The sequence below is a fragment of the Parathielavia appendiculata genome (assembly GCF_033297405.1).
Source record: "Parathielavia appendiculata strain CBS 731.68 unplaced genomic scaffold N657scaffold_1, whole genome shotgun sequence".
Lineage (NCBI taxonomy): Eukaryota > Fungi > Ascomycota > Sordariomycetes > Sordariales > Chaetomiaceae > Parathielavia > Parathielavia appendiculata.
The window spans coordinates 3,656,744-3,673,191 of record NW_026944220.1 but is presented as its reverse complement, the minus strand read 5'-3'; the positions used below and the strand labels follow the sequence as shown (position 1 = coordinate 3,673,191).

At 56.7% G+C, this 16,448-nt stretch overlaps 4 protein-coding genes across 4 annotated transcripts; 1 reads left to right on the top strand and 3 right to left on the bottom strand.

The window, feature by feature from the left end:
• Positions 1-438: 438 nt before the first annotated feature.
• Positions 439-3,439, bottom strand: N657DRAFT_639941 (uncharacterized protein). The gene has a single exon (XM_062791869.1). The coding sequence runs from the start codon at positions 3,180-3,182 to the stop codon at positions 798-800; it is 2,385 nt and encodes a 794-aa protein (XP_062653104.1). The 5' UTR covers positions 3,183-3,439; the 3' UTR covers positions 439-797.
• A 119-nt stretch (positions 3,440-3,558) lies between these two features.
• On the bottom strand, positions 3,559-9,046 carry N657DRAFT_639940 (tricalbin). The gene is made up of 4 exons (XM_062791868.1): positions 8,400-9,046; positions 8,029-8,332; positions 5,301-7,969; positions 3,559-5,250 (listed from the first exon to the last, which is right to left on the bottom strand). Exons 1-4 carry the CDS (start codon positions 8,589-8,591, stop codon positions 3,958-3,960), a joined length of 4,458 nt encoding a protein of 1,485 aa, XP_062653103.1. The 5' UTR covers positions 8,592-9,046; the 3' UTR covers positions 3,559-3,957.
• Positions 9,047-10,745: 1,699 nt separating this feature from the next.
• On the top strand, positions 10,746-11,372 carry N657DRAFT_560974 (RNA-binding domain-containing protein; the record flags this gene model as incomplete). The annotated part of the gene is made up of 1 exon (XM_062788024.1): positions 10,746-11,372. One exon carries the CDS (start codon positions 10,746-10,748, stop codon positions 11,370-11,372), a length of 627 nt encoding a protein of 208 aa, XP_062653102.1.
• Positions 11,373-11,898: 526 nt separating this feature from the next.
• N657DRAFT_561489 (uncharacterized protein) lies at positions 11,899-15,447 on the bottom strand (the record flags this gene model as incomplete). The annotated part of the gene is made up of 2 exons (XM_062788063.1): positions 11,899-11,975; positions 12,048-15,447. The coding sequence occupies 2 exons, from the start codon at positions 15,445-15,447 to the stop codon at positions 11,899-11,901; spliced, it is 3,477 nt and encodes a 1,158-aa protein (XP_062653101.1).
• Between the last annotated feature and the right edge of the window lie 1,001 nt (positions 15,448-16,448).

Genomic DNA, 16,448 nt, shown 5'->3' with positions numbered 1-16,448 from the left:
ATCCTTTTATGTATTGATCTTACACCGCAAGCCCCGCCCAGTTAGGGCAAGCGGTTCCTCCGCGCTATTTTACATGCAAGGCATCAACTCTCATGCTGCGTCCGCGCGCCCCTACATGATATATATTCCTCGAAATATCTTCCTTACTTGTACTGTAATCTAGTCTAACTATACTTTAGAAGGATGTCTCGTCCTACAGCGTCGGCGGCACTAGAGACTGGAATCCTTCGAGAGTTTCTTCGCTTCGGTGTCTTCGTTACTCGCCCTTCGCTTGTTCAAGGCTCGTTTCCTTATCGTTGGGGGGCTGTCCCGTCGGGCATATCCGTCGCGGTTCACGCAGCGTTGTCAAGATCCATCGTGTCGCACGCCGCGCGCTGATTGCGCTGAGCACGTTCCCGTTGTCAGAATTGATTTTCGAGCTCTTTTGAGCGAAATGTCGGTCTTGCTAAAAGGCTAAGCCTTCTATTTAAGAATTTCTTGAAAATATATAGTGCCGAAATCGAGCTCTTTATCAAGGCGCAGATTACGGATATTAACAAGCTCGAGATCTTCCTTACATTCAAAGCTAGAAAAGTGATATAACCCAATTGTTGAGGGATGGGAAAAGGGGTATATGTTAGCTGAGATGTACTTCATACCGGAATTGGGTTTTCGTGTGCCAACTGAACACTAAGAGAACTCGCTAGAACGACGAAATAGGCCAAAAACAACCAACCAAATGCTCAAAAAGTCCAAACGAAAAAGGCCAAAACATCCTCCGTTGCAAAGCAGACCGAACCCAGAACCTCCCCAGGGACTCATATCTCATAAAAGTAATCCTCATCCAACCCCTCCCGACCGGGCACCCACCCCATGCCACTCCCCCGGCCGCCGCCTTCTCTGCCGTCACCCCCGGGGCCGGCGTACATGTGCTCCAGCCGGACATTCAGCAGCCGGATTTTCAGCCCGTAGTCGCCGACCAGTGTCACCAGCTTGTTCGTCTCGGCCGTGATGGGCGCCTGGTTCAGCAGCATGAGCAAGCCGTCGAGCCACTCGGACGCGAGGCTGTGGTTGAGCGGGTAGAGAGTCAGGGCGGGCTGTTCCTTCGCTTCGCTGTTTCCGGGACCTCCTCCTGGTGCGGATGTTGTTGTTGTTGTTGTTGTTGTTATGGCCGTGTCGGGGTTGATCCAGGGGGCGCCGCTGGGGGTTGTGGCGTCGTCGGAGAAGGAGTAGATGGTGATTTTGGTGGTGGGTCTGGCGACTGCGGCGCCGTTGTGGCGGAGGGTTGGCGTGCTGGAGTTGGAGCTGTGGTCGGCTTCCGGGTCGGTGTTGCCTTCGGCATCGGGGTTGGTTGACACGTTGGAGACCACGGAGCTGATGGTTCCAAGATCGACTTTCTCTGTGAGCGCCTCCAGCCCGGGATCGTAGGGCAGCTTCTCGGGAAAGTCGGCGTAGTGGAGGTAGCGCCGGTTGTGCGAGAGCTTGGCGTACCGCCAAGGCTGATACAACCGTCGCTTGGTATAGCTCTCCTGCCGGACGTGCGGCATCGGCTTGGTGAACCAGCTGCCCTGCAGTAAGCAGCGGATGCGCTGCTCCTTGACGAACTGCAGCGCCTCGTGCTTGAGCTCCTCGCGTACCTGGGAGAGGTGTGGGCCCCATTGATCCTCAAAGGATAATTCGAGAAGCTGCATTTGCAGCTGCCGTAGCCTTGCCGCATCGTACTCGTGCAGTTCGTCCTCCACCTCGAGGACATCTTTTGTCCTGCTCGACTGTCCCACCACCTGCTCGATAAGAACGCGTACCAACTCGGCCACCTTGTCGAAATCGTCGCGCTGTGCGCCGGTGGACTTCCACAGGCGGAAGAAGGCTTGGAGTCCGGCAGTATGTAACCGAGACCACTGCAGCAAGAGGGGGCGAAACAGCTTATCGTGGGTTTTTGGGTCGTTGAGAGCCAGGTGGCCTCGGGTGTCCTCTGGTTCAGACTTGTCCACCTCGAAGTGCTCGTAGAGGATCATGGTGACAGCCAAACTCGCCCTGGCCAGGGGACACCTCTCGTTTAATGGCCGACTCGACTGCTCCAGCAGGAGCTTTTGGAACCCATCTTCGTTTTTCCTCACGTAGTCGGTGAGGTCCATCATGCCGAGGAACCCTGCCGTCTCGAATTCGAGGGCCGGTGACTCAGTCTCAAAGCCCAGCCGCCGCCACTTTTCCGGATTATGTCTCCTGCTGCCCTTCTTCGCCCCATCCCCATCTTCTGCACCAGCAAGCACCCAAGCGACACCATTCGCATGCTTCCTGTCGGGCGCGCTAGCAAGGTGCAGCCCCTTAAGCGCTCTCCGATGCTCGGGCCTCTCCAAATCCACCCTGACCTCCCTCCACTTCCTCAGCAGCACCTTGGTGAGCGACTGAAACTCTAGCAGCGGATGCGCCAAGTCCTGCAGCGCCGAGCTCTGCAGCAGGTTATACACGGCCCGGATCAGGCCTAGATCCTGCAGGCGCTTGATAAACTTGCTCCACTCCTCCGCGGCGGCCGTCCCGGGGCTCCTCGCCGCTCCCGCGTAACTCCCGTCGCTCGAAACCGCATCCCGGATCAGCGCGTTGATCAGCATCAGCGCATTCGCGCACAGCGCATGGTCTGCGCTCTGCAGCTGCTGGATTACGAGCTCGAAAAACTGCGGGTACACTGCCACGGCGGGTTTGAGAGCGCGGAAGCCAAACGTACCCGGCGGCGCGCGGAGCGCCGTCGGAATGAGGGGCGAAAGGCCGGAATTCCCGCTCCCACTCGGCGCTGGGGACGGCGACTCAAGCACGCCTACGGCACCGACCCCGGAAGAAGACTGTGACCGCCCCACGAGCGCGACCAAGATAGACATGGCTCCCCTTAGAATGTTGACCAGCGGGTTCGTGACGATCAGCTCGACCACCCTCTCGACCAAGTCGCCCGCCGAGGGTCCCTCAAAGATGTCCCACCCCATGTCAACCTCGAGCAGGCGCGTGAGGCTTTGTAGTGAGTAGGCGAGTGTGTTGCCCCCGGCAGTCATGATTAGGCGGCGCAAGATGACGAGGCCGCCCGACGAGATAAAAACGTCGGCGAAGGCCGGGTCGTTAATAGAGGACTGCAGCTTGAAGACTGCCATTTTGCGGGCGCCGTCCTCGTCAGACGCGAGGCGCGAGAGGAGGGCTGGAATGTCGGCTTGGTCCATTTTGACGGTTTTTTGCTCTTTGCGCCAGTTCGGCGACTCGAGGGGATCGAGGGTTCGAAGACAGGGGACTCGAGAGCGGGAAGGGCGCGCGCCCTGGGCGTAGTCAGCTGCGCGCAGCAAGTCGAATCGGGAGCTTAGTCGGTAGGAGTAATTGTCGAGTCGGATTGGTTTTGCGATCCATGTGGTGATTGTTGCGACGGCTGATTTCTTGCGAGTTCGAAGTCAATATGAATTTGGCTGTTCTAGTTGCCCCGTCGAGCCCCTGGCCGGGTGGGACCTGGGACTTCTAGAATGGGATGAACACTCCACAACAAGATGGAAAGGTATCAGCGCCAAGAGCGGAGCATGCGGGACAACCAGCATGACTGAACTGGGGCTGCCATTGGCCAATGGCTTACAGTTTGGAAGTTGCTCTCCTGTGAGTGAGTGTATGAAACAGGCCACTGCGAGAACCTGGGGAAGAATCCAAAACCCTGAACGAGCTTACAAACCAATTATTGTTGTACCTAACGCGCCCTTCTTCAAGACACCTGTCCTCGCAATTCCTCTGATCCAGTCTCTCATCCGGCTATGGACTACCGACTCACCCAAATCCAGCCCTATCCAAGATATATAAATCCCAGCGGCTAACTGAGAAATAAGGTATCAACGCTAAGATCGGAACAAGAACCATGTAATCAGTAAACCAAGACCGAATAAGAAACCATTCCGTTCATCGCCTCCTCCACCTCTCAGCTACCACACCAGGCACCCTCCGCGATGTATTGCCCGCCCACTAAGAGGGCGTCCCATCTCGACTCGGCACTCTCAAACCCCCTTTACTTAGAAAGCTCCTCCTGGTAACCGACTTGGTCGATTTCGGACTGTCGGGCAACCCCAACCGGCCGCCGTCCTCCCCACCAGACGGGACAAACCCGCTCTTGATGGCGACCGTGCCCTCTCCCACGGGCAGCTGCTTCTCTATGCCCGAGTTGGAATCGTCCACAAAGTACAGCGTCTCGCCCAGCGGGTGGTCGCTGCCAAAGGTATGGTGCTCCTTGGCCTCGACCTTGAACTGCGCGTCGGGCGTGCACTGGATGCGGAACGTCTCGTCGAACCGGACCGTCCCGGCCGACGCCTTACGGTGCTTCGTCTTGCCCACCTGCTTGGACTTGCCCTCCCGGACCTGGGTGATTGTGACATAGACGTCCGTTGACGGCGGAAAGCCCGAGGCAGAGACGATGGTGAAGGACGCGGTGCCCGACGCCGCCCCAGGGATAATGGCGCTGTGAATTGATGATCCACTAACGCTCTTGTTGCGGTTGTGGTGGAGCGGCATTGAAATGCCGCCGTTGGCGGCGACTCCGCCGTCGGGCGGGGCTTCGGTGGTGATCCGCGGCACGTCGACCGAGCTTCTTGACGACACGCTGCTAACATCGTCGTCCTTCTTGCCGCGAATTCCGCGCATGAGGAAGGATGCACCCTTGCCAACCCCGTGACCCACCGCTCCCACGCCCTTGAGCGGGACGCCGGCGACCCCAGTGACAATCCTGCCCGGCACCGAAAAGGTTCCCGCCAGAGTCGATGTCCCTTGTCTTGTCCGGGTGACGTAATCGGGCGTGAAGAGCATGCGGAGACGGAGGATGCCTGACTTTCCGTCCAGCTTGTACGTAAACTCCTGTCCCCTAAATGGCTCCAGCTCGTTCAAGCTAATGTCGGTGCCTCCGAGGTAATCGGGCTTGTCTGCAAAGTCCCAGTCCCATACGGTGGCCCTGAATTTGGCAGCCACCCTGGAGGGGACTGGCACGTTGAAGAACTCGTTCCATTCAGGGTTCAGCGTCTTCTTCTGCGTCTTCGTTTTGAACACCTCCTGGCCGTTGAACTCAAACTTCACGTAGGGATCGCTCTTGCCGTTGGCGTCGGCAGAAGGGAGATGTTGGGCGTTTAACACATCGACTCGGAGATTGCCCATGTTGTTGATGCTCTCGCTTGGGTCTAGCTTCATTTTGACCGGGACGTACTTGAGGCTGACGCGGATCGAGTATACATTGCCGTCCTCATCCTTCATTTTGAGGATAGTGGGGTTGTTCTGCCGTTATTAGCCTCAATCCAATGAAGCACAACGAAATCAATGCTTACCAAGCACTGCTTGAGAGTATCGAGCGTGTTGCCTGACAGACGAGCCAGCGTGTGCTGCTTGCTGCCCTCTTCCTGCTTGTCAGTCCTCTCCGAGACCTTGATGGTCAACTTGGAAAACTCGAGCTCGCGAATAAAGCAGTCGCCAATTTCATCAAACTTGTGATGCCGCGATCTCGCTATGGAAGAGACGTAAGACGGGAAAGCCATGTCGTCGACAAAGACCTCGATACGGGTCTGGCTCTTGGGTAGGTCTGCTTCCATAAGTCGGAAGATGACCAAGCCGGACTCGTGTCTGAGCAGCTCTTGTGGCGTGAGGTAGACTTTGGGCGGCTCCCGGTCATCGCGTGACCTCCTGGGAGAGACCCCGGAAGCAGGGCTTGTCGGTGTGGCTGGTGTGCTGGGTTCTTTTCCGTCGTTGGGCCTCACATCCAAAGATTGCCTGACGGACGATTTCGCGTCGAGTGATGGCCTGCTCAAGGAGAAGTTGTCCTTCTCCTCCTCAACTTCCCTGTCCTTCTCTGGCTCCTTCTCTTTCTCCTTCTCTGCCTCCTCCTCCGGGTCGGCGACGTTAAGAGTCGGGTAGAAGGCCACAGTATAAGTAAGCACGCCCTTGGCAACGCCCTTGCCGTGCATGCGCAGGCCATCTTGCCGCTCTTCCTTCTTGTCGTGCACCAACCACTCGCCTATGTCGTCCTGAGCCATATAATCGCCAGAATAGATTTCCGTCAGGCCCAGGCTACGATCCTTGCCTACATTCTCGGCGTCCATGACCTCCAGCTGGAGGCGCTCCCTCGGCGAATGAACAGGCACGTACAGCACTTCGTCCCAGTCGGGGTTGAGGTTGTTTTTGAAGGTAACAGTGCGTGCCCTCTCGATGCCGGACATGACGACCCGTGCGTACGGATCAGACTTGCCCAGAGCCTCCACGTTCCGCAGCTGTCTCGCATACTTGAAGTGGACCCGCAGGACACCGACTGGTGTCACGTAACCTCCAGTGCCAGCAGCAATGCCCGAGATAGCCACCGGCCTCCACTGCGCTATCATCTTCACACGCCCGGTCTTGGCGCCGGCAAGGTTATACCACTGCTGTCCCTTGGCCATAAATTCAAGCATGTCGTCCAACTTGATCTGGTAGGTTCCGATGAGCTGGTCTCCGGCAATATCGCGGTCATCCTTGACGGCCACGCCAAGCTTCGCGCTCTTCCTATCCGTAATCAGAATTTCTTTGGATCCGTTGTCCCATATTGGATTGTTCGTTCGCTTGAGCTTCTTGGTGGTGTGGACTTCTTTCCCGTTCAAGAGGAGCATAGCGTAGGGGTTGAGCAAACCGATCATGCTCTTCGTACCATCGAGCTCCTTGGCTTGCTCGACAGTAAACCGCAAAATACCTTGATTTGACTCTGGGGGCGGTTCCGTGCTTCCGTCCTCGAGCTTCTTTGGTTCCAGGACTGGAAAGAAGCGGACATCGCAGAGCAGCACACCTCTCGCCTTCCCGTCGTGGGTGAGCTCAAGCCTTTCATTCTGGTGCTCGTAGACTTCTTCGAGATTTTCCAGGGGAAAGGTCGCAGAACCGAGCTTCTTGTCCTTCCTTATATCGTTGAAGTCGTATATATCAAGGGTGAGGGCATCATTAAGGGAAGTGACAATGACGTAGTGAGTCTCGTTCCAGCGAGGGTTGGCGTTCTCTTTGACCACCTTCGTCTGTGCAAGCGGCTGCCTGCCGTTGATGGACACCACAGCATACGGATCAGGCGTGCCGGAGAATTTGTCAGTGTTTCTGAGACCTTGCGCACCGTGTAGCGTGATAGCGACTACGCCAATGGCCTGGTCCACGGGTGTACCGGCCAGCATCTTGGCAACCTCGATCGGAAAGACGTTGGGCGCATACATCATAGGGGCCAGGGTGCCGTGAATCTGCTCCTGGATGAAACTTTCAAGACCGGGAATGAAGTTGATGTCGAAACCAAATGTCTCGCCTCCAAGCGGCTTGCAGACATAATCGATCGTCGGTCGCTCCAGAAACGACATTTCGATTTTCTCGACGTGAGGAAAGGGAATCTGCAGCTTGATCTTGAGACGCATCAAGCCGACGAAGGCCATGTCCTCAACGATCACGTCTAGACCTTTGCTCACCATGGCCTTGCCGATTCTGATCTCCAGGATGACCTTGGGGTTGATCTTGTTCTTCAGCTGGCGGGCCGTCATGTCGGCCGTGTCATTCGGGGTGAAACTGAACATCCAGTCCATAATCACAACGTCGTCCTCGGCCTTGGGATAAGTCTTGACATGCTCCATCCTGGGGGGCTTTGAACCCAGCGTGAATGTCTTGAGCTTCAGACTGTCAAGGAAGGACGGAGTGGCGCCGCTTAGGACCTGGTCGACCGAGTTGATGACGGTCTGAGCGAGAACAGGCTGGTAGATGGGCCAGAACTTGACAAGAAAAGAGTTGATCCACTCAACAGGCTCGTTGTCCGTCTCCAACTTCTTGAGGGCCATTTCGCGCGTGATATCGTCTCGGAAATTGCGGCGCACCCGTCGAAGCGAGGTGCGGTAATATGTCGAGCAGATGGCCATGACAACAAAGACCCAGGCGAGACCTCCGCCGAGCACGGCTATTAGCCACGAGGAGAGGCAAGCAAAGGCAATGACAGCCGCGTTGTAATACCAGTCTGCGGGGCATAACCGTCAACCTCCCACATGTCACAAGGTGCGCCATGAAGGACCCTACCTCCAAAGAACTGCTCAGACAGCACCGATTCGACGAATGTTGTATGGTCCAGCAGGCTCTCGCCTTCATGCGCAGATTCCGTCGGCCAACCAAATTGGGGAGCCCAGCCTGTCTTGCTCCAGCCGTCCTCCTCACCTTCGACCGGTTGGCCGTTCGCGAGAGGCTTTCCGTCTTCGTCCTTGGGGACCTCGATGGCGCCGGCTTTGGAGGGAGGCGGGAGGTCGACATCGGCCTTGGTCCCGTCGTCGATATCGCTAACGATCGCAATGCCTTTCGGTCTGCGGTGAAAGCCCTCAGGAATCGCCTGCTCGAGTTAGAGGAGCGGAGGAAAGAGCGGTGTACGTCTGTAGGGGGATGATGGTTCGACTTACAGCGCGTGCTTGAGCCCTCTTCTCCTCTGGGCTAGCATTTGGGTCAAAGGTGAAGGCGGTCACGCCGGCTTGTCTGCTGTCTTCGACAATCTTACGCTCCGCATCTTCGGCCGTGACGTTGCTGTTGGGGTTGCGGGATGCCTCAATAGCTCCCTGTTGCTTGAGCTCATTGGCGGCTTGAGCAGTCGCCATGTTGACCGGGCGTTGCCGCTTCCTCTGCAGCTATGTGTCGGCTTCCCAATTGGTTCAATTCAATACGGGCAAGCACGCGGGCGAGGATAATCGCCAACAGGAAGTCGGCCAGACCAAGCACCAACAGAGCCTTTTGGTGACCGGAACAGGTTGCGAGCTCTGCCTCAGCTACAGGGGGGGGGGATGCGGCACAAAGGCCCCGGTTCCGAGATGCCGAACTCGAGTTGCAGTCTGAAGAATGGAAACGGAGGGCAAGTGGACGGCCTGCGAAAACGATACAATTGGCAACGAAGTATTGGCCCTACCCCAGATTGAGTCTGGAAGATTGGGGGAGCGTAGAAAGAAGAGCAGGATAGCCTGATGAAGATGTGTTAAAGTTGGGAAACCGAGTTGTGGATCAGAAAGTTGGTGGTCTTGGCGCGGGTCCCTGGAACCGATGAACCTGGTCCAGCTGGGCCAACATCAGCAAAAGATCGGGCGCTACATCAGATCCTGGAAGGGGTCTGTCGAGGGGCGGGCAGAGCCTGGTAGACGCAGTTGTTCCATGCGGTGGGGAAGCAAACTGATCAGAGTGGTCAAGAGTGGCTGGTGCATCGCAGATCCAAGCTGTAAAGTCTCGCTGCCAGCTGAACGGCGCAGGACAGAGAATGCAGACCCCATCAATCTCATGTCGGTGGTCCCTTGGACAGCTGTCGCTTAGGACGCGCTAACTGTGAAGTGCAGCGCTGTGGATTGCGCAAACTTGACGGAGATGTGCCATGAGTCGCCAGTGGCCTTTTTCGGTGTACGTGTCGAATGTCCAGGTCCCGCGAACTGGCCCGTTTCCAGCGTTACACTGCAGCTCTTTGGCAACCTAAGCGTGCCAGAGGACACAATGAGCTCTCCCATACTCCGTATATGCTCATCAATCCGTTGCAGACTCTCTAGCTGATTGTCTCGTTGACGCAAATTGCACCGTACCCGGACGGACATTGGAGATCGACGACAATGCAACAGGTGGGTGGATCTACCGCCCAATCCCTGCGTGCATCTCGGCACCCGTGTTCCCGCAGGACCACCAGCCTTTTGGTTTTGGAAGCCAGGTTACAACGCAGGAGAGAGATTGAAAATATTCCGTAGGGACTGCATAGCGGTTAGTGTACGGAGTAAGCAATCAGGACCTGATTCCCTTGCAGCCCAAGTCAGATACCATTTGGAGCATGTAACAACCACCTCTTTGGTGATCTTTTCCGATCATCTCCCCAAGGTCCAATTCGTCGCAATTACCGGCCACGTGAGCGACTGCGCAAGTGAATCCGACCCCACCTCCATCAAAACTACTCCGAGAGCCGTTGCGGCTTTACCACAGGAGCAATCACAATTGTGGTGATGCTTTGAGAGCTTTGGAAGAGAGACAAGAAGTTCCGTTTGGTGATAGTCCAGCTCCGTTTCCGTTCCATCGCTCAACAGCTCCTCCTCTAACGACGCTTTTCGGGTGACCCTGGTTTGCGATAGGTTGATGTCGGCTCTTTCTCGCGCCGTGGGGTGTGACAGCAGCATGTCTTACAACTGGCAAGCCAACTCAAGTTTATCACGTTAGTTTGATGACACAAACCTCCATTGGCTCCCTCAGCCATCTCGGCCGATGGTGTCTCCGCGCGACACGCCAGAGATTTAGTTCGGGCTACAAAGGGGTTCTCCTCCTTCGACTAGATGCAATTGACGGGATGGTGAACTTGTTGAGTGTCATAACTTTGATCAGAGTTTCCCGTGTCAGGGTGCGAACGACCCTGATTCTTCGTCAAGGGAGGGTGTACCACAGTACGGATGCGGTGATGGGTACTCGAAGCACAGACCACCCGGACTGACTCTTGGCTTCTGGAACCTTCAGCCACACTTTATCTGTCAGCCTTGCCTTGGCAAAGATTGGCCTCGTTCCTCAGCCAATGAACGCCCTTGAACTCAGAGTACAGCCATCCGTGGCAAATGGCCATTTTCTTGCCATTTCTGTTTCCTTCACGTCGCCAAACCCCAATCGCGACTACGCTTCACGAGCAAACCATCAATCACATACTCAGCAGTTGCAACTAACCGGCGAGACATCACCAAATTGACATTTGGTGTCATTTATACCGGCCGTTTGCATCACATCAACCGGAAACCGGCGCCGCTAGCATGGCCAATTTCCTCGCCTCCATCTTCGGCACCGAGCAGGACAAGGTCAACTGCTCATTCTATTACAAGATCGGCGCCTGCCGCCATGGCGACCGCTGCAGCAGGAAACACGTCAAGCCCTCGTACAGCCAGACGATCCTCATGCCCAACCTGTACCAGAACCCGGCCTTCGACCCCAAGAATCGCATGAACCCGTCGCAGCTGCAGAACCACTTCGACGCCTTCTACGAGGACATTTGGTGCGAGATGTGCAAGTACGGCGAGATTGAGGAGCTCGTCGTGTGCGACAACAACAACGACCACCTGATCGGCAACGTCTACGCGCGCTTCAAGTACGAGGACAGCGCGCAGAAGGCCTGCGACGCCCTCAACAGCCGCTGGTACGCCGGCCGCCCCATCTACTGCGAGCTGAGCCCCGTCACCGACTTCCGCGAAGCATGCTGTCGGCTTAACAGTGGCGAAGGCTGCGTCCGCGGCGGCTTCTGCAACTTCATCCACCGAAAGAACCCAAGCCCCGAGCTCGAGAGGGAGCTGGACCTGTCCACCAGGAAGTGGCTCAAGATGAGGCCGCGGTCGCGCAGCCCGACGAGGTCCCCCAGTCCGGAGCCTACAAGGAGGCGGTATTAGAATGTTTGGCTGATACGGGTTTGGAGGAGCGTGCGGAGTGAAATACGTACCATGGACGAGCGGGAGGTCTGTGTGTTCCATCATTTTCTCGGGTTGTGTCGTTGAGCCCGTCAAGAGGTAGCACGGGTGGATGGCGGTGTTGAGGCGTTAGCACTTGGAATTTGCCACCAGGGTCTTTTACTGTAATTTCTCTGTATACTTGGGGGCTCTTGGCATCGCTGCGCAGGACCCTTAAGTGAACAGTAAATCTGCGGATCGCATACCGGCCTAACAGGTTGGGCTCTGCTTGTTGATTTGCATTTACGGAGCACATGCGCCACGATGAAGCGCTGCATCTAAATGTGACGTGTGATCCAAACAGTTCACCATGCCTACAGACATAGCACCCTTGCCGTTGGACAACACAAGCTAGATTCTAGCGGGTATCTTGTGCTATCAAGACAATACCCGTCCTCCGAGATGCAGGCTCCTCCGCTTCTTGGGCTCCCTTTCTCCCTCGATTGTCACACTTCCCAATTCCTGAACCTCATGTAATCCCCTTGATCTTTGGCAGCCGGTGTCCCTTGACCGGCGCCGGGAGGCAGGCTATAAGTTTATCACGTTCTACACCACCAGTTAGCCAAGGCATCAACCGTCGATTACATCATCATTGAGTGCGTTAAGGAAAATACTCACCCGCCTCGTTATCAAACAATATGGAAATGTCATCGTGCTCCCCCGGCAGCTCCGGCAGATCCAAGCACAGGAAAGCCGCCTCGGCCGCCTGCTGCGCGCCGTCCGCATCCGCGGCGAGCACCCGCGGCAGCGGGAACTTGGCGTCGTCGATCTTGAGCCCGGCCTTGCCGCCCCGGCTGAACGACTCGAACACGTCGGTCCCCTTGAGGTGGAAGCCCATGCACTGCCCGTGGCTAAAGTCCTCAAAGAAGGCCAGCAGCTGCGCCACGCCGTCCTGCTGCACCACCTGTATCCTCGTCGCGCCCGCCTCCCACTTCTTGTGGATCGGCACTACCATGCGGCGGCGCGAGATGGCGAATGCCGAGGCCACGCCGTCAAACAGCACCTTGAATCCGGTGATGGCGGTTTCGAAAGCGTGGAGTTCCGCGAGGCTGGGAAACATGAAGGTGCGGATAGTAGCGGATTGTTTCAGGCTCTCCAACGCCTGGGCGAGGCCCGCCGAGAGGCCGCGGGAAGCATTGGCTTCGTTGACAGCGAGGGTGACGTCGGTTTGGGGCTGGCGGAAGATCATCATGCAGCTGGGGTTCTGGACGTCCAGACGGAGCTTGAATTCTCCCGGCGCGACGTTGATGCGGTCGGTGAAGGTGCCGTCTTTGAACTCGTAGACGACCCGCAGTCGGTCGGCGAGGACGCATGATGGTTTGTCGCCGTCGTTGTCGTAGTTAATCACCCTGGCTTTATTCCATGCCAAGGTGGACAGAACTTGGAGGCCCTTGTCACGGGCGTCACCATACCTCTCTGAGAACCAGGCGCCTTGTAAGGGAATCTCACCAGAGATGCTCTCGCCACGATCGAGGGCGGTCCCAATCAGCAGGCTGTGCATCCGTAGCCTTTCCGTTTCGTCGGCGAACGACAACACCATGTTCCCCTTGTACCGCCCGTTGTCAAATTTCAGCGATAAGGCAGGATCATTGGCCTCGCTGCGCAAAAACCCGAACTGGATGGGCGTCTGAGGGAGGTACAACTGGTTAACACCACTCAATGTCTTGATCCGGGGCCCCGTGACAACCGCAACGCGGTACCCCTTGTGGTACGTGCGAGGGCCTGTCGCCGCCCCCTCTCTCAAGAGACGCTCAAACAGGGCGACTTCGCAGTTGGGCGTCGATTCCTTGGGAAATTGCCTCGATTGCGGGTCATTGTCAAAATACTGAAAGGCTCGGAGGGTGGACCGGAATATGCAGCTCTCGTCTTGCCGCGGGTAGAGACTAGAGTGAACCTTTGCGCTGAATTCATACATGCTGCACAGCGTGTTATATGACTGCTGCGTGCACTGGATGAGCAGCATGAAGCCCCGAGGCATTCTGACTTCGAGGTTGCAGGTATCTGAGCGCCAGCGCAAGTCTTCCCAGACGGGGCCGGTGTTCTTATTTCCAGAGATCTGAAGTTGCACCGCTCCGTTCTGGCTGGCGAGAACAAAGATGATGTCTGGCTGTGCCTGGGGTCTGGTGCAGGTCAAAAAGCACGGGAGAAATAGCTGTTGCGACTCCCTCCCCTGTTCCATCAGGAACACGTCAACGTGAAACCTGGCAAAGCAGAAAGTGGTTGAAGAATCGCCTAGCGGTAGTGACTCGAGTATGGTTAGGGCAGGAGTGGCGTGGCTCTGGGCAAGAGCAGAACTCGAACCCCAGAGCAGAGACTTGATGTCTTGAGATAGCGGGGGGTAATCGAGCCAGATAGTCCTGTTGACTGTCTGAGGAAGGAATGCCTCTTCTGGAGGCAGGAAGCCGTTCCGCTTCATCGACACTGCTAACTTTCGCAGGCTGGAAAGGAGCGTGTTCCGCACAGTCTCTGCCTCCTTGTCAACCGCACTCCGTCCGCTGCCGACCACTTCAGGCATCGCTTCTTCTAGGAGCCAATAGGCTTTGGCCAGGTCAGCGTGTGCCTGCTGCTTCGCCATTTCGTTACTCCTTAGCGACTCGGGAGTGGAAGGGCGATCTCTGATGGCAACCTCCAATGCCGTCCGGCCGGTCAGAAACCACCAGACGGCAGCCCGCGCAAGGTCGTGGGGTGTGGAAGAGACCAGCGGCCGTACGCTCTCAGCATGAAGCCGAAATAGCTCAAACAAATGGCGCGTGCGTGCCACAAACGTGTTGAGAGCGTCCTCTGAAGCAGCTGCTACGACATCATGAAAACCCATGGCGCCCAGCTGCTGAGAAGGCGACGCAGAGTCCTTCACTGACATCTTGCTTCCTTGCCTTGACGCCGCGAATGGATGCCGGAAGGTGGAAGCAGCCGAGTATAGGGATGCGGGGCTGTTCTCGACTCTCTGGGCCCTCTTCGACTGCTCGAGTGAGTTGGACGACAGGCTGGTCGAGGTGTAGGAATCCTGGGATGGTGGTGTGTTCCGCACTTCTTGGGAACCCGGCGGGATCTGAGGTAACTGTGGTCTGGGCGCCCTGGCAGGGATAGGGGGAGGCATTTCGGATTGGGAGACTAGTTGAAGCGGCGGCAGCTGGGGAGGCTTTTCGAATTGGGAGACTGACTGAAGCGGCGGCAGCTGCGTCGAGTCTGGCGAGGCGGTAATAGGCGACTCAATATCCTGATCAGGCGAAGGGGGCGAGACATCCCCCGGCCTGTGCTCTTGAACCTGGTCTCCCGAGGCCGCCCGGACAGCTTCTGCGAAGGCTCGTCCTTCAGCCTCGCGCATCTGAGCCTGCTGTATCTCGATGATCGATCTTCGTCTCTCGTCTTGGGCAGCAGTTGGAGTTCCCAGAAACCGGCGTGCTGTGCCAGTCCCCAAGGACGAGCCCGATTCCTGGGCGTCAACACCAGTGGCAGACGAACCAGTCTGGCTGCGCCGCAGCCCCGGGCTGAACGGTGCCGTGCTCGCCTGCGCGTCCAAGTATGCGTGTTGGGAGCTGGCACCGGAATCGGCAGGTCGACTGGGTGCCATGGCTGGGCTGGTTAAGGGTCTTTGTTTCTTGCGTTTCGAAATTTCAAGCGTAGGAATCTCGCATTCGTCTCCGCCATCGCCAATGATTTCAGGGTATGTGTCGACAAACCTCACGGGCAGCGCCTTCTTGGGTCTCCTTGCCGGTTCGCGAGGGCGCACAACGTGTTCTTGTGTCTTGGGCTCCTTGCCCGCGCTGATGTCAAGCGCATTCGGGTACCGGGTGGCAGTCTTCGTGTCGATCTTGGTGAGAACCGGTGGGTTCGAGTGCTTAACTTGCAACTTGTCGGTAGATGAATTAGATCCATGCAGAAAGTCATCCAGGTTTCCGTCGTCGCGGGTCGTCTTTCGCTCGCGATCTCGGCCAAAGAGCTTGCCCATAAGACGGCCTCTCTTTGTCGTTCGACCATCGTCGTGCACGGCCAGGGCAGGGGGCTCGTTCTCTGTCATTTCGCTCGGTCTCCGGTGCTATAGCGAAGCCAAAGTCTTCATGGGGTTGTCTGGCGTTTCAGCACTGGCGTGGAACAGACCGAGAGGAGAGGTTGTGTTGGCGACCGAATGGGAAACCAGGCATGTGCCTGTCTCCGCTGTCCGCCTGGCAGCCCGACAATCGACTGCAGAGCTGCCAAATAGGACCTTTTGCTGGGCTTCAGGTGTCGCATGTGTAACCCAACTAAGCCAGGGAAAGTCGGGTTCGTAGAGCGAGACGGGATGTGAGGTTGATGGTGAAGTAGAAATGATCGGCGGCAGAGGAGAGAGAGCGCAAAGTGGTTGACTGTCCTGAGGTGGTTCAAATGTGTGCACCGCCCTGCCGCAGCAACAGGACAACTCAAGGGTCGTGTTCGGCGGGGCAAAGCAGGTTAAAGTGGAGGGATCGACTTCCTAAACAGGGTTGGAAGCGCCGAGTCCTGCATTGACATTGGATGCTCAGAGTTCCGAGTCGGATTGCAGTCGTAACCAACGAGACCGAGGACGGGAACAATTACTACTTTATAAGGTGATCATGAACCTTTTTCCATTTGTTCTCATCTCCTCTGAAAGCTGCCGTACCTGATTCTTATCTGACGCAGCAGACCGTGATGATTTCTCGACGGGGTTCAAGTTAGGTAAGTTAGTCGAGTTTCAGACTCCATGACACAACCCTTTTGCGTCAATGTCTCTCCACAATGCGGGCGGGAGTGACCGTTTTACGATGCCAGCTCCCGACCTGGCGCACCCTCAACATCTCGTTTTTGGTGCGGCATCGTGGGTCCGCTCCGCCAGACAACCTGAACTCGTATTGCAGCAGCAACTGTATTCGAGGTGGCGGTAAGCAGGAATTGATCGACTGGTGATGTTTGTCTTGGAACTCGTGTCCCGAGGAACGAAGTCTCAATGCGGCCCGAACAATGCTATTTAACGGCAGCGAACCTGAATTGACGGGCGCCATTCCATTCTTCTCTAAGCAGATC